General features: G+C 41.6%; 1 protein-coding gene across 3 annotated transcripts in view; it reads left to right on the forward strand.

Annotated features, from left to right (window-relative positions):
• The first annotated feature begins 10 nt into the window (after window positions 1-10).
• The window catches only part of OTULIN (OTU deubiquitinase with linear linkage specificity), a 33,286-nt gene continuing 12,942 nt past the window's right edge, over window positions 11-20,354 (forward strand). Inside the window, exons 1-4 of one of the 3 annotated variants that reach the window (XM_081131635.1) lie at window positions 11-353; window positions 8,602-8,678; window positions 13,178-13,272; window positions 17,373-17,516. In XM_081131635.1, coding sequence (XP_080987761.1) covers window positions 178-353; window positions 8,602-8,678; window positions 13,178-13,272; window positions 17,373-17,516 — 492 coding nt within the window. In that variant the 5' untranslated portion in view covers window positions 11-177. Of the gene's footprint in view, window positions 354-615; window positions 745-8,601; window positions 8,679-9,033; window positions 9,126-13,177; window positions 13,273-17,372; window positions 17,517-20,354 lie in introns of those variants that run through there. The other 2 variants (XM_081131636.1, XM_081131637.1) reach the window with 2 other exon arrangements.

Below are 20,354 nucleotides of genomic sequence, written 5' to 3' on the forward strand. Positions count from 1 at the left end.
GGCCGCGGGGCGGGCGGCGGTGACGCGCGCGGAAGCGCCCTGCGCACCGTCGGAAGCCAGTCCGCCGACAGCAGAGCGGCGGCGGCGGCCACGGCCGGGCGCCCCGACGGGAGGCGCCCCGATCGCTCGGAGGAGCTGACCCTCTGCGGCGCGGCCGCCGCCGTGGTCGGCAACCCTATGAGTCGCGGGACCATGCCCCAGCCTGGCGCGTGGTCCGGCGCGAGCTGCGCCGAGAAGCTGGCGCGGGAGGCGGGGGCCGTGTCTCCGGGCCCGGTCGGAGCAGCGGCGCGGGAGGGCGGGAAGGCGGCGGCCGGCGGGCAGCCGCGGGCCCCGGTGGGGTGCCCGGCCGAGCAGTGAGTCGCGGGGCACGGCGGGGTGGGAGGGGGCACCGGGCTCGGTCCCCTCGGGAGGGCCGGGCGTGGGGTGGGCTAGGGGCTGGCGGGCGGAGGGCCCTTGGTACCCTCGGCTCTAAGTGAGGCGGTCGGGGACAGAGGCGTTTAAAGACACTTGTGTCCAGTGTCTCAGTAGAGATGGTTTTCCGGAGGGTCCCTCTCACAGTTATGGTCACCTAGTGCCTCCTCCCTCCCCCCTTTGACTATCTCCATAACTCTAAAGTTAAAGAAAGCTCCAGAAACTTGGGAAACGAACCCGAGAAGCGTATTATGTTAAAACCAGCACCCAGTGGATTTTTCCTTCACCCGGTGGGAAAGTGGAGCCGCGCGACATGTGTGTTCTTGAAGGCAAGTCGCTGCTTGACGAGCGTCCCACCTGTTGGGTAGACTTTGGAAGGAGTCTGACCCAGTTCTGTTTGCTCCTTAACGGCTTCGCCGAATATCCCCGCTCCCCCTTTATTTTTAAATACTGAAGGCAGTGCCGGTCAGGCCAGTTCCCTACAGAACTGTGAAGAAGGCGGCGTAAGTCGGAAGCGTTTATACTTTCTGCAGGGGGGTGGGAGCAGAATATAGACTTGAAGACTGAAACTTTCCCCACACTTTCCAAGCTCTACGCACATATAAATGTCTTTGAATTCCCAAATTGAGGAAAGCACTCGTATAACCAGTTTGACAGATAGCGTGACTGTAAAGTTAAATTGTAAAGTGTGTTAAAATGCTTTTTTTCCCCTATAGTTTTGCATTTCCTAAAAAGGGGTCCATTGCAGGCCTGTTATGCAGCTAGTGTATTATAATAACTCTCCTTTGTGTAGTTCTTTACCATGGGCTATGACGTTTCTCATTTATTGAGCACCCAAACGCCTTGGGTTGTAATTATCCACACTTAATGGCCACTGGGAAGTATTTGGAGTAGGAGGTCTCAAAGTCCTGCCCCCAGGAGTGAGGCAGGTAACCTGAGTAAAGCTGGCCAGGTAGGTGTTCTGGAAAGCTGGGGGCATCTCTGTTGGAGGTAGTCTGTTAAATTTCAGTCTATAGTGGCTGGCTTTTCTGTATTTAAAAAATGCAGCTATCCCGGCTTTTGTATGAAATGGCCTGATTTTTAAATAGTAGCATTTTATTTTATATTTTAGTTGAAAGCACCTAGCAGGCCCATGTGTGAGCTGATGTGGCCTGTGGCTTCAGTTTTGCTGCCTGAATTGGAGACCTACCTCAGACTCACTCCTAAGCTGATAAAATAGGAAGAGGGTCTTCTGCCCCTCTCCCTCCACAGCCCATGGGGATTCCTAATTGCTACTACTACACTTCTGCCCCGGCTTAATGGCCCTGGTCCTCAGATGCTGCTCCTCAGCATTGGACTGAGCATCATGCAGCTTGGGGTGATGCAGAAACTGTGAAGCGAGACTGACTTCCCGAAAGAATACATAGTTATTTGGCAACTTTTCCTGATGGATTTGTTTTTGAGTCTGAGCACCTGGGGAAGTGTGCCACGGTGTGGAAGTAGCACTCCTTCCTGATGAAAAGGTTTTGTGCCATATTCTGGCTCCTGTCAGTAGAATTATAGACCTAGAGCGGAAAGGAATCTAAGAAACCCAGCCTGTGCCTGGGTGGGAACCTCCTCCCATCTCTTTCTGGCTCCCTCAGCAAAGCAAGCAGAGGGACATGGTTTATGACAGCAAACTTCAGATTTTTCTTCTGGAATAGATGTTTCAATTTGCAGTTTATTTAGAGCTTCATTTCTTTTTCTTCCTGCTTTTGTTGTCTTCGATGATCTTACTCTCTTTTAACTCTCATAAGAGAACAAGGGGGAGCGAGGGAAAGGAGGTGAAGATAACTTCAGGTGTCAGCAACTTCTGAACATCACATCCTATATTTTGAGCTTTCTTGCCTATTATATAGGCAGTGAAGCTATTTCTGTTTGCTCTGTGATACTTTCTTAAGGACTAGAGAAACTGTACTGCGTCATATAAACTGCTTATTTTATAGTTTGCAATATAATGTGTGCATATCAGTTCTTACATGATGAATATGTAGCCTAATACTTGGGTATAGATTTAAATAAATAGTGTAATGCCTGGATTACAACCTAAAATACTTTTTAAACTGTGTTTTTCTGTCATTGGAGCCAAGACTGTTCTCAACGAAAGAATCAGGTTTGCCCTGTACAGGAATTGAGTAAAATATTTGCACCTGATGAGTATATGAAACACCATAAAACTGCAGGTGTTTTGTGATACCCTGCAGTCATTTTTAATGCAATCAGTAGACAGTAATTAGGAATATGAACCATAGCCCAGCTTTGCAGCCATTAATCATTTGGGATATGACTCTTTGAAGGTTGCAGTGATGTGAATGGGAGCATTGGATCATTTCCTAGGTAGTATTGTAAGATACTGATTCCTTTAGACCAGTGATTTTCAACTGGTGTGCTACAGGAATTTTTAAAACATGCAATGCCTGACTATTTAGTCAGGGCTACTGACCTCTTTTCCCTTAGATTGTTAAATTACAAGCACCGCCCTGGTCTGTGTGGCTTGGTTGGATTGTTGACTTGTATATCTAGGTTGCAGGTTTGATCCCCTGTCAAGGCATGTACAGAAGGCATCCATTTGATGTTCTTTCTAACATCGATGTTTCTCTCTCCCCAGCCCCCCTTCCCCTCTCTCTGAAATCAGTAAGCATATCCTTGGGTGAGGTTTAAAAAAAAATGACAACAGCCAACACAACAATAGCTGTCTGGTGTGAATGAATCAAAATTAAACCTATTATTTTTGGTCCGATCAGCAAAATTAGTTTATGTGTGCTATGAGATGAAAAAGATTGGAAATTGCTGCTGTAGACTAAGCTCACTGCATTTCACAAGGGAGAGAAATGGTGGGAGAGGGATATAAACACCACACAGATAAGCTACATTCTAAATCTCTCCCTCCATCCCTCTCCCCCTTCCTTCTTTACTTCTTAGCTCCTTTGAGAACTGTGGTTGACTGGTATCTCCCCCCCCCCCCCCCAAAGCCCTGAGGATGGCTCACAAGATGACTTAGGGTCCCATTTAAAGACATCTCAGGTCAGATCAGATTCAGTTGGCTTTTTTTGATGCTTCCTCATTGCTTTACCAGCAGGTCTATTATGCTTTATCCCCCGCTCACCCCACTCCTGCATTTGAAACTTAAGCTATGTCTGCTTCTTGCCTTTAGCTAAGCTAATCCATACTGTAGTCCTTGAGGACCAAGATGCTCCTGGGACATGGTTGGTGGCCAGGCCAGACATGCTTAGAGAATTGAGAAGTGAGACTACATGGCTCTTCTGCCTGCCTGCCTGATGGTGGGACAGGGTTTGAATCTGGGGTCCACAGACTGGTGATAGGTGGGTTGGGGGGAGCATGTCTATGAACTGCTCTGAAATTGAAGGCAAAATTTTTTGTGTATGTTTTTCTGGGCTGAGGTTCTGATGAAAGCTGTGGCTTCTCAAAGGGTCTATGAGTAACAACAGATTGTTAAACTATTGTTTTTGGGTGTTGCTAAATATACTATTGTGCCAGTGTGTCTATGAGTAACAGCAGATTGTTAAACTATTATTCTTGGGTGTTGCTAAATATACTATTGTGCCAATGTGTTTTCCCACCCACCTCACACCTTAGGAGCTCCTAGAGGTTGTATTTGATGGGATAACAGCTACTCCCTCCCGCCCCTTCCCCCACCTGAATGTAGAACGTGATTCAGGATTTAGAGTTTAGATGTCTCTGAGATTCACACCTCATTGAGCGTTCTGGGTTGTCCCCATATACCTCTGGAAGTCACATGAGCCAGTCATGGAAAGTACAGTTGCAGAAGGGAGGTGGAATTTTGGCCTGGGTGCTGGTACTTTCCTGCATTTGATGTGTTGTTCACCCATCTCTACAACCGGTAAGCGGTGGAGAAAGGCTGGGTTGAGTGGTCTTTGCTCTTCCTGTGTAGGAAGGTGCATTGGTGTCACAGTGGTTGACACTGTCTCACCAACACTGCCTGCGCCATTAGTCTCCTAGTGCAGGCCACGTTAAGCATGAACTGCAGTGTTCAAGTGCAGAGAGCTGAACAAAGTCATACTCAGTTTGGCTTTTTTAGACAAGTAAGGGGAAGTTGATACAAGTGTTCATAATGGTGAGTGATTAAAATCTTGTCTTGTTAGCTTTGCATATATGTCAACATTGACTTTTTTTATATTACATCTTTACTGATATTAGAAATTGAAAAATTGACTTCACAGAAAGGTCGTCTGCTTCACTGAGCTGTTTTTTGGCTTATAGCTTTTGTTCTTAGGAATAGTGTATTTTTTGTATATGTATGTAGTAAGCATTTTTAAGTTAAGTTTTCAAAATTTACTGTTATGCAGTCTTTGAACAGAGCAAAAGGAAGGTTATAATTTAGAATGCAACGTCATGTAACTTAATGATGTATATTAAGAATAAATATGTATATATTAAGAAGAAATATGTTACCTCTAGCTTAAGAGAAAATGGGAGCTTGAATACATACACTTTAAAATAACATTATGGTGCTAAACTAAAAATTTTCTAAGGAGGAATTGCTAACATTTTGGATTTAAAATTTAACTCAACTGTATAATTGTGACTTGCATGCCATGGTCCCCATGAAATCAAGTCACATTTACGACTTTGTCTTACTTTTCTTTACTACTTTTCTGGGTATCTGTATGCTTTCTAGAAGGAAACTCTGGTGTGGTGATCGTTTAAGTCTGTGGGCTTCAGTGACCTCTTTTGTGCCAAATGGTAGACATTCCCCACCCTGCCTCAACTTGGCACTTACAAAAGATTGCCAAATTTCGAAACTGCAGTGTTTTATCTTATCATTTAATATCCCTTTCCTATCATTGTTTCACTATTTTCCTTTCCCATAACAAAAATTCAAACCTTTAGCTATTTCAGATTCACGGTTTTAAATATAATTTCATTTTGTTGTTATTTTCAGTTTTAATATTTTGATGCTTAAAAAAGTAAAAGCAAATGTTTATTGAGTGAAGTATCTTCTTAAATAAAATTAGTTTTTCTTGCTCTTAGACAGCTCTCTCCAGTTGGTTGTCCTTATGTTGGATAAATATCTCATTTTGACTGTTAAGTGTCTTCTTTTTTGACCATATTGATTAAGCTTTATTGCTTAAATTTAAAATTTACCTTCTCTCCAAGGCAATACAACTTTAGGATAATTTTTAAGGTGGCCTTTAAAGGCCATATTACAATTTCCTTGATGACCTTGAAAAGCTAGCAAATGTCCTTGATGGCTATGGAAGTTAGGAAACATTTGTGCATAAGATCTGAATGAAATCTAGTTGTGGCCTAAGTATTTGAATATACTCTAGACCTCATTCATCAATTCCTGCTTTGCTGCTTTTGTATATCATGAAACACTCCTTTTTTATTTTCAGTAATCTCGCTTTCTCTTTCTGTCTTCCCTTTGATTTCTTTCTGTTCCTCTCCTGTTGGCCTTTGTGGGAGCTTGTAATTGTGGCTGTACTGAGAAATGTTTGTTCAGAGAACCCCATCTGGACACTGGTGTTGTGATTGCACTTTGGTTATTTTGTAGATTGAAAAGGGAGAGGACAAAGTAGAGCCAAATGTACTTTGTACGAAGTAGAATGTGTAGCAACTCATAGAGTCCTCGTCTGTTAGAAGTAAGAACTGGAAGAGGAACATGTAGATCAGCGACGTTCAACCGGTGTGCCGCAGGAATTTTAAAACATGCAATACCTGCCTATTTAGCCAGGGGCACAGACCTCTTTTCCCTTAGGTTATCAAAGAAAAAAAATGACAACAGCCAACGCCACAGTAGCTGTTTGGTATGAATGAATCAAAATTATACCTATTTTTGTCAGATTGGCAAAAAATATATTTTTTGATGTGCCACAGAATTTTAGTAGTTAGTTTATGTGTGCCAGAGATGAAAAAGGTTGAAAATCGCTGATGTAGATCATGTAGATCTTGTCCAGTCTTCTCATTGTGAAGATGAGAGAACTGAGGCCAAGATTAGGGAAGTGCTTGCCCAAAGACATGCTTCTGATAATATTTTGAAGTGATTCACTTGAGTGCCTGTTTTATAGGATCAGAATGTTTTATGTTTGATAAAGCTAGGAAGGTGGCTGAAAGGTATCATTAAATTAGTGAAAGAAGAACTAACATATTTAGTCACTTTTTATTTTAGGTGTTTGATGTATAGTCTCTGGGAATGTGGTTTCTGTTTGCTTTGAACTCTGGCACAGGCTCTGTGGGTGACATCACACCTTTTACTTGAAATCTGACTGGAGCCAGAGTACATGGAAAGTACCTTTTCCTTAATATGACCCCTTACCCCCAGAACATTAAAAAAATAGGCGCACATACACCATCACCTTTATTTTAGAGAGAAAAAAGGGATGAGAAATGGTCATTGGGCAAAATGTTTATTAATACTTTTTGCACCAATGGATATAGTATGAGAATTTATAAGAATAGCTAACTTTTTTGAGTGCTGAGTATTTTACATGTCTCTTCTCACAGCAGTCTTTTGAGGTGGATACTTTTATTGTCCTTTACAGTGGTTAAATTTAGGCGCTGAGAGGTGTAGTTACTTCAGTTCCATGGTTATACATATGGCTAATAAGGGCTTTAGTGAGGAGTGGTTAAACCCTGGCCTTCTAACTTTGGGTTTCTGTTCCATCCATGGCTCTCTAGCAGGGTCACCACAAAGCACACGTCCTGATGTGTTAGGCTGTGTGTCTATTGGGCAGAGGGAATAGGCAGAGCCAGTCACAGGTGTGAAAGCAGAAGGCTGAAACCTTGGACAGGTGTGGGTGTGTGTAGTGAATCCTGGAACACTGGCTAGACTGGTGGGTTAGGTCCAGATTTTAGACTTTGCTGCTTATTTGGGAGCATTGAAGGTTTCAGTGGGGTGGGGAGAGGCAGGTATGTTAGATTCAGCTGTAGTAGGCTGTGGAGGGGGGGGAACGACACGGGGACAGAGATGGGACACGGGATGGGAGGACTAAGGGAATTGGGGATGGGAGTGTTTCAGTGGTTCACTTAATTCCATATTGTTTATTGACCTTATTAACTCCCCCTTCCTGTGTTCCATTGTGCTTTGAGCCTCCCATCTTGTGTGAGGGTTGTGGTGTGCTGTCATCAGGAGGCAGTATAGGGAATTGAAGGTCTGATTACTCGTTTTGTGTACATCAGCCAATTTCCTTTTTAGCTCTGGGTGTCTCCTGTGCTTTCTGAAGTACTTGGCACCTCCAGATCCCAAGCCTTTCTGGGATTCTGCAGGGTTTACTGGTTATCCCTTCAGCAGATGCCCTTCCACAGGCAACGAGGCTCTCTGTCCTCCATCATTTTCTACTCCTTCATCCACTTTTGTACTTTCACATGTTTTGTGGTTTCAGCAAAGGATAGCGTTTCTGTTTCCCATCATTGTCATGTTGTGGTGGATGTTGAGGGGAAGAGAAGGCATCCTAAAACCAGAGGTCCCATTGTTCATCCTTGTCTAGCACCCAATAGTGTTATCTCCCTTTCTGGTATTTAGTAGGTTCTTTTTAGTTCACTAACTGAGACTAGAGACTCTTGAGGAAGCGATTATATAAGCACCAAGTTAGTAGCAGTGGCAGCAGTAAGCGTATGTGGGACAGAAGGGATAAGCTCAGTGGAACATAGGTGGCTGCTTGAATGTGAGGGTCAGGGAGCAGGGGGAACCTTGGGAAATATTTTTTTTAGCTTTGGGGATTTGTAATAATTGATGCTCGCCTGTTGTTTTCAAAGTAGCTATTGTAAAGTTTGCTTGTGACATTTGAAGTGGCCATCGGCCTGCATTCCTGTATAAATACTTATAATAGCACTATACCTATTCTTGGAACTTGATAGAATCTGACAGTGCTTCATTGATAGGACACATGCTAACATGCTTACATGTGTAGAAGAGGCATTAATAGACATTACAATTAAAGTGACCTCAGAGTCACGTGGCAAATGGAATGATTTAAAATGTCTCATTTAAAGTAAAAGTCTCTTAAGTGGAATGATAGAAACATGAGCATCTAAGATGAAAAACCCGTATTTTATCCAATTGTTATTGTGTAATATGAAAAAAATTAAACTTTAAATGTCTTATTAATTTTTTAAACACCTGCATTTGTGATAAGAGGGCAAATGTCAGTGTAACAAATTTTTGAAATGTCTCATTTGGTATGATTTCAGCGAGGAGGACATGTATCGTGCCGCGGATGAAATAGAAAAGGAGAAAGAGTTACTTATACATGAAAGAGGGTTATCAGGTATGTTGGGAGTTGTTTTACTTATAGAGTTCTTACTGTTTATAGCAGAAAATGATATTAAATCAGTCTGTCCATTTTCATAAAATATTAAGATGTACTTCCCAGAAAATATGTATAAGGTCTTACTTGCATGCAATTATTCACTTACTAAAGTCTGTTTGGAGAGTACTATTTCCTGAGGTTTTAACATTTTAATGAAAGTATTCTCTCTATGTCCTTTACATTTATGTCATTTTTGCACCTGTGAGGATTTGTTGAATCTCTTCACACCAAAGAAAGAATGGTCATGGGATCAGTAGCACTAATTCTTTCATTGTTTCATGATTTTGTGTCCATGTTTCTTCTCAGTCATACCTGCTCTTCTCACCTCAACCAGGGCCCTTTGACCCATCATTGCTGCTAGGGTGAGACATTACATCCTGGCCTCCTCCACTGTGGGCATGGCAGGTAGGGCTGTGTGTGAAGTACCTCCTTACTTCTCTGGCTAGCCTTGTGCAGGAGCCAAGTGGGGATGCTCAAGTGGCATTTTCTCTCTTAATGTAGTATAATGTGTGTGTTCTACTGGTTTGTCTTGAGAACTAGCTTCTGTTTACTTTATGGTTAACAAAAGTATTACCATATGTGTAATTATGAAGAAATGATACAAAGTGACGTTTTGTTGATAATTTTCAAGTCTCGCTCAACAAGGAATTGGTGGAACTCCTCACTGATGGCCATAGGAGATGTTTTTTGTAGGGGTCCAGTGACATGTGTTCCTGGGCCACACTGTTCTGGTCCTCCTTGAAATTGCTGAGGACGCTTGATTTCTTCTCCTATGGTTGCACAAAATTCACTCCTCATACAGAGTCCTTATTAGTCATATCTCTGAGGAGGAGGTGATTTTTGGCTATTGTGTATTCCTGCTACATTTGCAGAGACTTCTTACTTTGTCCTTCATTGTGAACGTTCTGTTGTGATTCCTTTCTGTCTGCCAGTATAGCCCTCCGCTCGTATGGCCCTTTGTAGTCCGTTTAGCTTTTCAGTGGGCCTTGTCACTTCCAGCTTTAGTCTGAGATTAAAATGGACCCCTTTATATTCTTTCTTGCATTTTAGCCCTCCGGGTTTATTCATTGCCTTCTTGAAATAACCTCCTTTGAAAGTGGCTGTGTAAGGGTCTGTTGGTGGGAAGCTCTGTATGTTTGAAAAAATTTTTATTTCATTTCCTTTCTTGAATAACTCCAGATGACTAGTGTTTTCTCTAATCTTTTTGAAGGTTTTATTGCTTTGTCTTCTGGTTTCTGTTGTAGTTAAAACACTGCAGCCATACTAACCCTTGGTAGATAATTTGCCTTTTCCTTCTTTCTTTGTCTTAGGTGTTTTCCCTTGATAACTCTTAAGTGTGGATTTTTTTTAACATATTGCTTGAGATTTTTGTTTGTTTGTATCCCTGGGTACCTAGTTTTCATCAATTTGGGAGAATTCTCAGCCATTATCTTTATGAATATTGCCTTTTTCCATTTCTCTGTATTTACTCCTTCCAGAACTCCAATTAGATATTTGCCAGCTCCCATTCACTCATCCGAGGCTCCCAGTTGCACAGGCTTTCACACATATTTTTGATCTTGTAGCCTCTGTTGCATTCTGGATAGTTTATTCAGATCTCTTTTCTTTTTCTTTCTTTTTTGGAAAAGTTCTGTCCCCCACCCCCCTAATTTGCATGGTTGTAAGTCTAATTATGCCAATTGCTATTTTTGCTTATTTCTTGTTTCTTCAAAGTTTGAATTGTAAGTTCAGCTCTTACATGTATCTGTGTACAGAGTTTGTGCAACTTGGCTTGAGTGTGAGAAAATTTGACCTTATTTTTGCCAGGCACCCAGGGTGTCAGCTGCCTTGGGCCACCTTATCTGAATTTCTAGACTTGGATTTCAGGGTCTTGTGGCAAATCTGAATCCATGCCCTGTGTCTGTATGAGAGCCGGCCTGTGGTTATGAATTCTCAGGAGAGATTTCCTCTCCCCCATGTCAGAGCCCAGGTCAAGACGAAGTTTTCTTAAAGTTCTCTTTTAAAGTTAGTGAAAAGGTTTCTTTCACCTTCTCCAAGGATGAGCGTACTGTGGCTCCCTAGCCAAATTTGATGTTTCACCTGGTTTTGTAAATAAAGTTTTATTAGAACATCTTAGTCTACATATTGTCCATGGTGGCTTTTATGCATGGTAAATTTGAGTAGTTGTGACAGAACTTTTAACTTCCCATCTTCCAAGAGTCTGATCTTTGTCTTTGTCAGTGCATGGTGGTGAAGGACCAGACCTTTGTTTACTTCATCTCCTGGTTACCATCTGTGTTTCAGCCCCCCTCCCTTTTTCTCCATTAGAATGTTCTTCCCTGGTGGAGTCTATGTAGTCTGCAGTTAAACAAAGAAAGGAGCTATTGTACTCTCTCAGCTGCTTGATTGAGGTCAGGCACTGCCTGTCTTGCACCTCCAGCCCCTGGCCTAGAGGATGGCATGCAGTGGCTGTTGGTGCCCTCCTCTCAAAAAACAGCAGCAGGATGGGCATTAAAGTACCATTTTGATGCTAGCAGCTGTGCCAGTACCCCATTTCCTCACCCTCACTGCCTCATACCTGAATCTGACTTAGCACTGGATTGTGGCCTGTGGCTGGCTTTTTGGCTAGGTGAGGTCCCCTGGCCCTATCCACCCTGCCCAGGGAGCAGGTGTCATCGTGGCATGTGCAGGAATGAGGGCTCCAATGGAGGAGGCCCCTCCTGAGCAGGAAGCGTGCTCCTGGTGGGAGAATATGGCCCAGTAAATGTCCTCGATTCTGGACATTAGCAGTTCCTCGTGGTTTGTGGGGAGGACAGTGGAGGGGTAGATACAAGGCAACCCTTCCCTCTAATAAGTAGACATTCAAAAAGTGGTTCTTGAATTTCAACAGTGATAGTTCTTTATTTGAAGATTGACTGTGCAGCATTGGTATTTGTGGTCTCTACATAATGGTTCAGGGGTCTGATTCACTTGTAAGCCAATCCTGACTTATGCCACAGATACATGCATCTATATTATCTGTATATGTGTTATTTCTCCTTTTACATACAAGGTTTATTTTCTTTATAAAGGAATTCAACATGAGATTTTTAAAAAATAGGCAGTTCTTAATGTTTTGCATTAAAAAAAATGATTTACTTGAACTGCAGGAAGGGCTTAGGGGTTCCTCTTTTATGCTCCTAATCAGTCATCTCAGCATCCATCACACCCTGGCTTGTGAATGCCTGTTGTCTTTTTCTTCAGTGGACTTTAAACCCATTCAGGGCAGAATCTTGGTCTTAAGCCTTCATATTCCTAGCTCAATGCTTGATGTGTGTTAGACACTCAGTAAATGTTTGTTGAGTTGAGCCGAATCTAATATTTTAATTTTACATACAACTTCCTCTGGAGTGAATATGTTGTAAGGTACTTATGTGTTTATATCCTCATTTTTTTCTAACATTTACTTCTTCAATAATTTTAAAAAAAGGAAATCAAGATATGCCTGATTATTTACTTCCCTTTTTTCCTAAAACATACACAGACATACGTGTGTGCATGCGTATGCGTAGACCACAAAATCAAACCTCAGGCAACAAAGAAAACTAAAGGCCATTTTCTTACTATATCACCATAAGTTGTACTTTTAATTTTGTTTTGTTAGAGTCTAATGAGGTCTGTGGTTCAACTAATGTTGAGAGCCCCATTAGTTTCTGGCTTATTATCAATAACTTGTAGTCTTTGGGGATCAGGGCAGGATATAAATTAATAAAATCAGTTAAATGTACGTTTTGTTATAGAAATGTTATCTCTTTGTATAATGGGTGAAAAAAACTTATTACAAATCATTAGATGTATTTTCTCATAGCTCAGATTTTTGCATGTTATTGATTCAGAACAGTATTCATGGACACCTGCGTTCAAGCAGTTGCAGGTGCTGAGGACACAGCCAAGAAATAAAACAAGCCCCTGCCCTCAAGGAGCTCCTGTTATGCTCTTTTTTGGGTGTGAGTGTAGATGTGGGTGTGAAGCAGGATGAGGAATACAGAAAAAGAAATATGTTGGGTGTTAGTCAGTGCCAGGAAGAAAAACAGAACAGTGTAAGAGAAATATAGAATGAAGGTATGTGACAGACATTATGATATGCTCAGAGGTGAGCAGAGACCTGCTTGGAATGTGGGAACAGGTACCTGGAATGAGATACCTGGGAGCTCTCAGAACCCAGGAGTGATGGATATTGTTAAAATGCATCACTCTGGCTGCCCTGTGGAGACTAGTTAGTAGAGTGTGGTGATAAGGCAGATCCATTGGGAGACCTCTGTGGTTATCTAGGAATGAGGGGATAGCGGTCTAGACCAGGTGGTGGACAATGGTGGGATTCTGGATTTTTTGAAATGAAGTGAAAGAGAAAGTAATCCCCACATAAAGCAGTACCATTGTTCTGATTATGCTTTGTTTCATTATTTCCCCCTCCCCACTTTTGTTTGACTCTTTAACAGAACCTAAATTAAGTGTGGCTCCTGAAATGGATATCATGGACTACTGCAAAAAAGAATGGAGGGGAAATACGCAAAAAGCTACATGTATGAAAAAGGTATGACACCTAGATGCACATATTTCAAGCCTTTCAAATAGTCTATCATAGGTAATTATTTAGTGTGTCCTTTTATATTTTTAGACATTTATTATGACAACTGCTGTTACACTATATAAATACTGGTGTTTGATTTTAGAAATAAGAAAACAGACCCCAAAGATAAGGAACTTTTTTGAGTCACAGTATTAAAATAGAATCAGCATCAGTATTTAAGTAAAATGATTTCTTTGAAAAACACAGAAATGACTCTGTGCTGTTTAGAATTGGTCCAGCCATTGCTTTTACTCTTAGGGTCATTTGGGAATGCCCTTCTGGCCTGGTGAGGTAAAAGATGTCCTATCCCCTACTGCCCCCACCTGGGTTTGATTTCATGCCTTCCAGTCTTATGGGCCTGCACTCCCTATGCACAAGAATCTGGAACTACTCCCCTCATTAGGGTGTCCCAGGAGCTGCTCCCTCCCAACAACATTGCATAGATGGTGACCCTAAGGTAGTCTCCAAGGCTGCGGGACATTAGGGATTCCCATGCCGTGGTCCTCTTTTGACTGGTCTGGATCATTGCTCAGGCCCCCATCCCTTGACTCACTCCCATTGCACAGCCAGCTGAGCAGCACATCCTATTGGTTGCCCATGAATGCATCCTGATTCAAACATTCCTTAGTAGTGTGAACTGTGTGAAACTGCTACCATTCGACCTTTCTGAGCTGCAGAAATGACACTTTCCATCTAACACTTCCACCACCTCTCGAAACCTTTGCTCATTTTGCCCTTGGGTGTATTTACATTATAAATTTGAGTGCAATTCATGTATATTAAAGATATTGATCTGTCATATTTGGTAGAAATTTTTCTAATATATGTTTTTTGTTTATAACTGTATTGTTTAGGATTTTAAATTTATAAATATTTGAATACATTTGTTCTTATCCTCAGAACTTGTTTTTGTACAAAGTATTGCACTTCTTTCAGCAGGAACCTCAGCTGCCCAGGCTGCCCGGAAATGGGCTGATCTTACTCAGAGTGTAGCTGCTGCTATTCAAGCTCAGAGCAAATGTCATCTTTGCTCCCTGCAAGTCTGGACTGTAGGGTCTTCGTGTCTCAGTCCCTTGTAAGAGAACTCAATCATGAAATAACAGGGACTCTCAGTTCCTGCCAGAGGTGAAGAACATTTAGATTTGTGAGGCCATCTGCTGAATATGCATATCTGCCACTCACAGATTTTGTAACAACCTTCAGCCTGGTATCAAACTAGATAACCAGTAGGCCAGGTATCTAAACTATACAGACATACTTCATTTTACTGTGCTTTGCTTTGTTGCCTTTTTTACAAATTGAAGGTTTATGGCAGCCCTGCATTGAGCAGATGTATTGATGTGATTTTTCCTGCAGGCTCAGATGATGGTTAGCTTTTTTTTTTTTTTTAGCAATAAACTGGTGGGGTTTTTTTTCATTCTTTTTAAAAAATTTTAGCTTTCAATTACAGTTTACATTTAATATTATTTTGTATTAGTTTCAGGTATACGGCATAGTGTTTAGATAATTATATACTTTACAAAATGTTCCCCCGATATTTCCAGTACCCAGCTGGCACCATATGTAGTTATTACAATATTATTAACTATATCCCCTATGCTGTACTTTACATCCCCGTGACTGGTAATTACCAGTTTGGTTTTTTAAATTAAGGTATATATATTGCTTTTTTAGACATAATGCTCTTTGCATACTTAATAGACTACAGTAGAGTGTAAACATAACTTTTATCTGCACTGGGGAACCCAAACATTCATGTGACTCACTTTATTGAGATAGTTGCTTTGTTGCAGTGGTCTGGAACTGAACCTGCAATATCTCTGAGGTGTGCCTATATTTTTTTCATCTTCCCCAGAAATGCTTTCACTGACTTGAAATTTTATTTTATGACCTCAGCCTCTTTAAGGATCTGTTCTAACAACTGGCACCTGAGGTTCCTTAATTGAAGATGACTCCTAAGTTATCCAAATATTCCGTATTTTGGAACTCATGCTAAAATCATTCCTCTCTCATTTTATTTCAAGAGAAAGATTTGACCCTGTCGTTGGACTTTTCAGTGACCAAATAATCAAAGGCACATCAGTTCAGAAAATGTCATATCAGGACCCATGGCAGTAATTAGAGCATCTCAGAGCTGGATAAGAGATTGGATCTTTGTTCTTTGTTTAGTCCTTATTTGTCTATTTTTGTTTTGGATCTTCTTTTTTTTTCCTTCCAAATATGTTTTTATTGATTTTAGGGAGGAAGGGAGAGGGATAGAGAGGTAGAAACATCGATCAGCTGCCTCCTGCATGCCCCCTACTGGTGACTGATCCCACAACCCCGACATGTGCCCTGACTGGGAATCAGACAGGTGACCTCTTGGTTCTTGGGTCAACACTCAACCATTGGGCCACACCGGCCAGGCTGTTTTGGATATTCATTTGGAGGTGTATATAAATCCAAATTTAATTTTAAAAGTTTGATTCACCTCTGAAATAGCTTGAGTAATTTATGCATTTGGAGAGGTGCAGTTGCTTTTGAACTAGCCATTGTGAATATTCAAGGCAATTGGGGTTCCACAGTAGGGAAGAGATGCACATTAGTAGACATGAGTCTGCTTGATGGACCCTTATTTGTCACAGTGATTGAACCACTACATAAAAATGGGACCCTTGCCCGGCCAGGTGTGGCTCAGCTATTGAACATCGTCGACCTAGGATCCAGGAGATCGTGGTTCGATTCCTGGTCAGGGCATATACCAGGATTGCGGGCTTGATCCCCAGTCAGGGGCCTGCAGGAGGCAGCCAATCAATGACTCTGTCATCATTGATGCTTCTATCTCTCTCTCTCCATCTCCCTTCCTCTCTCTGAAATCAATAAAGATATACTTTAAAAAAATGGGATTCTTAAAATTTTATTATTATAAAGAAGTTCTTTCATATCCACTGAGAACATTGTCCTGGACTTGAACCTTGAAAACTAATAATGAGAGTCCAGCATGACAGTCTGTGTAGTGAGAGTGATATTCCTTCCTTTGTGTGAGTACAGGGTAGGAAGCAGGTTTCTAGTGACTGTCCAGGAAGAGCAGGACAAAGGATGGACAGGATGGAAGTGAGTGAGGTGGGGGAGCACTGAAGTTGATACTGATGCCTGAGCAGTGCCCACCCAGGGAAATCAGGTGAGCAGGTGTCTATGGACCAGGTCACTAGGATTTTATGGTGTTCTTTTTTGGAGTATGCCTCAAAATGTTCCATTTCAGTGGCTGTGTTTGAGTGATGAGCGTGTCACTGAACATTTCATTTCCTCTTTTCACTTCCAGACTGAACAAGAATGACAAATCCACTTTTTAACAAGTCTAACAGAATTATCCAGATACTTCCAAGCATGTAGACTTTTTAAAATGTACCATGGAAATTTGGAATTTTGGGGTGTGTGTGTGTGTGTGTGTGTGTGTTAATACGGAGATACAAAGTTAGTATATCTCTCTCTCCTTTCCTATCTCTTCATTAAAGAATTCAGGGTCAATTTAAATACAGATTAAACCCTTCAGAAATCAGTTATCAATACATGTGTTGCAACAGTTGCTTAGAAAGAGATATATAACTCCAACTTTGGGAGTGGTTAGTGTTTTAATAATACTTGGTGTAGCCCGGCCGGGTGTGGCTCAGCGGTTGAGCGTTGACCTAGGATCCAGGCGATCGGGGTTCGATTCCCGGTCAGAGCACATGCCCAGATTGTGGGCTCAATCAATGACACTCTCATCATTGATGTTTCTATCTCTCTCTCTCCCTCTCCTTTCCTCTCTCTGAAATCAATAAAGATATATTTAAAAAATAATAATAATAATACTTGGTGTATTATTTATATGTTTTAGTGTGTTACATCTGTTAACATGCCAATATTTTGTACAGTACTAACATTTGTTAATATCTTTTGATTAATTAAAAAGGAATTAGACTGTTTTACATATAGGACTCAGCCAGTCTTGATTCCAATCTTTCAGGGGCACATTTTTCCACAGGAATAAAACTCTCCCTGAAGTCAGTAACAACCATTTTAAATTCTTTGATGCTTTCACCTAGGGCTATGAAGAGGTATCTCAGAAATTCACTTCCATAAGGCGAGTCCGCGGAGATAATTACTGTGCGCTGAGGGCCACACTGTTCCAGGCGATGAGCCAGCCAGCGGTGCTGCCCTCCTGGCTGCAGGACCCGGAGCTCACGCTGGTACGCTGCTGCTGCAGGTTTGCGTCTGTAATGTTTCAAATCGTTTTTGTGAGAAAAACTTCCCTTTTTTGCCCGTGCTCTGTGCTAGAAATGCCTGCAGTATGACGTCAGCATGTAGGTTCATTGGGTTTTGTGTGGTTGGGATGGTTTTGCATAGTAAAGCAACCAAAAATAGTACTTCCCAGAAGAAAAAAATGATAAAATTTATTTGAACAGTTGAACTGAATTAGCAGGTGTTTAGAGTTTGTAAAAAGCTCTTAGGAGCAGTTTGACTTCAGTTTTGGTGTCTGAATTAAATGGGGTGTACATTGTACTCTGAGAACCTGCTGAGGTTTTAGAATGCACATTTCTGTAATTCTAGCTCCAGTTCAAGAAACTAGCATCCTCTGTGTAGTGTTAGGAAGATTGGCTTAGTAGGTAGTTGAACAGCAGCACTCAAAGAGTGATGATTAATGTCACCCTGGGAGAGGCTTCCTGCAGAGGTGAAGGTCAGGGGCTGTGTCCCATGCTAGGCCCTTTTCAGTGGTTTAAATCTGAAATGTGGTAGTGACACCCCAGGAAGTCATATATCATTGTGTCATGTGTCCATGACACACATCAGATGAGGTCACATAATAGGTTGGATGATAGGATATCCCAAGAGAGTTTGTTGTACAGGAATGACTGAGCAGAACTGACAATATGACATTAACTATAAGAAGAAAATCTTGTGCTTATATTTTTTAAAAAGGCAAAAACAAAACTCAGAGTGCTAGCTGTGGGAAATCTACCTTACCAGCAACTTATGAGGGGGGGAAAAAAGACATGAGGATCTTAATTGGTTGCAAGCCCCATATGAGCCCACGTGACGGCATGGCTGGCAGTGATAGGGAAGCCCTGCTTTAAAAGGAGAGCTTCTAAAACAGTGACAGCCCCATCTTGAACTGGCTGGTCAGCTCCCATCTCAAGGAGCAAGTGCAGCTCTGTGCCTATATCCTCAGGACAGATGGGAGTGTGACCAAAATGATTCATCTCGTTTTGGGAACAATTGAAGGAGCTGGGGTATTTGGAGTTGAAAGGGCCTAGAATAAAGAGGACTTTTAGAGAAAACCGGTAGCCAGCTAAGCTAACTAGAAGTCTGTTAGGTGGATGAGGGATCACACACCCTCAGTGGGCAAAACCAGGACCAGTGAGTGGAGGATACTGCTTGCCCATCCTGTGATTATCAATTTTATAAACTGGTATAAAATCAGCACACCTGTACAAACTGTGAAAGCTATTTTTTCCTAAGCAAAGATATTTGTCATCTTAAGCAGGTTACTCAGTATTAGCTTACTGGTTTTTTTTGACATAGAAGCAAAAGCAGTTGATCCACTAGACTGTTTTATCCTTTGCAAATCCTGACATATTTCAGTAATGAAAAACTTCAGACTTGCTGATTACTTGGCAAAGCCTGCCCGTGCCTGTAAGACACAGTTAGGGAAGCAAACATGAGTGATTTCACTCTTTTTTGTATTAACTTCAGTGTTTGACAATCATAATAGATTATGATATAAAATCCTTCTCAATTTTAGGCTGAGTTTTCCTTTAAGCCTTTTTTTTCCCAAGGGGCTGTTTAGATTTATGGATTTGACACAATGAATTTGAATTTTTATATTTTCCAAGAAACTCTGGTACAAGTAGTGCTTTACATAATTAAACATATAAAATATGCCCCATAAAAGCAAAGCACAATGTCCCTTTTATTTTATTAACAGGATGCCTTTGGGTATTAAAAATCAAGGTGAACTGTACTTGCTTTCTGATCATTGTTAAAATATGTTGTGTGTATGAGCAATGGGGCTTTAAGGTGGTTTTCCTGATTTGAGTCACGTGGAAATAGCTTTTAAATTCTCAAGTGCTCTTTCCAATTTCTTCCCTTTTCTGTGTATATCAGCCAACAAATACAGTTTCTCTCTTGGGAGCATAATCTGATTGATTGGTCACAGTGGTATTATTTTTGTCGTCTAACCTTTATTTGAATGCCAAGAAGCCTTTGCCACAGAAAGTGCCTCATGCCTGCCTGTGACTTTAGTATTTAAGTTTATTAAATGTTAGTTCTGTTAAATGTCAGCTGAAGAAATGACTGTTCTTTTCTTGTTCTACTCTTACTAGAAGACTTGTGCTCCTGTTGGCTTCCAGCCCTCAGCAGCTTGCCTTGGTTTGAGCCTTTTTTTGTTTTACAGGGCCAGTTTTGCTGTATCACTTGAGCAGGTGACAGATGCTCCACATACTTCACATGAAATGCCAGTGCAGGAAGGGGTACCAGACTTGGTTGCACTTGACCAAACTGTTTCTAAGCACCTCCCTGCCCCCCCTCGTGCCCTCTGTGGACGCCATTGCACTCCTGTTCTCACTGACAAGGGCCAGGTTGAGTGCGAGTGGGTAGTGCAGCGTGACCATAGACATTGGGGTGGAAGGAACTAAGTGCATAGATGGAGGGGTTGGTGTGGCCTACTGAGGCTGGCAGTTCGCCCAAGGGTTTTGGGGTACCTGGACCAACTCACCCCAGAAGTGGAGTCTCTCTATTTCCAGGTATTACTTGTGTAACTCTGGAATAAGTAAACATCTTAATATTTATTTGTTAACACAGATGCTTAAGACAAGCAGATCTAGTGAAACTTAAATAATTCTATGGCTACAAAACAAAATTTTCCAGGGGTCTTGGTATGAAAGTCAGTGTTGCTATTTCCTACCCATCTTCTGCTATAGCAGAATAACTTGTGTTGTGTCATATTAAGTAAAACCCTGCTTGCTGTTAGAACTTGGCATAAATTGTTTGTTATAGTGGGGTTGGTTTGGTATATTAACTACTTGGAT

The sequence above is a fragment of the Miniopterus schreibersii genome, assembly GCF_964146895.1.
Source record: "Miniopterus schreibersii genome assembly, chromosome: 3".
NCBI classification, from domain to species: domain Eukaryota; kingdom Metazoa; phylum Chordata; class Mammalia; order Chiroptera; family Miniopteridae; genus Miniopterus; species Miniopterus schreibersii.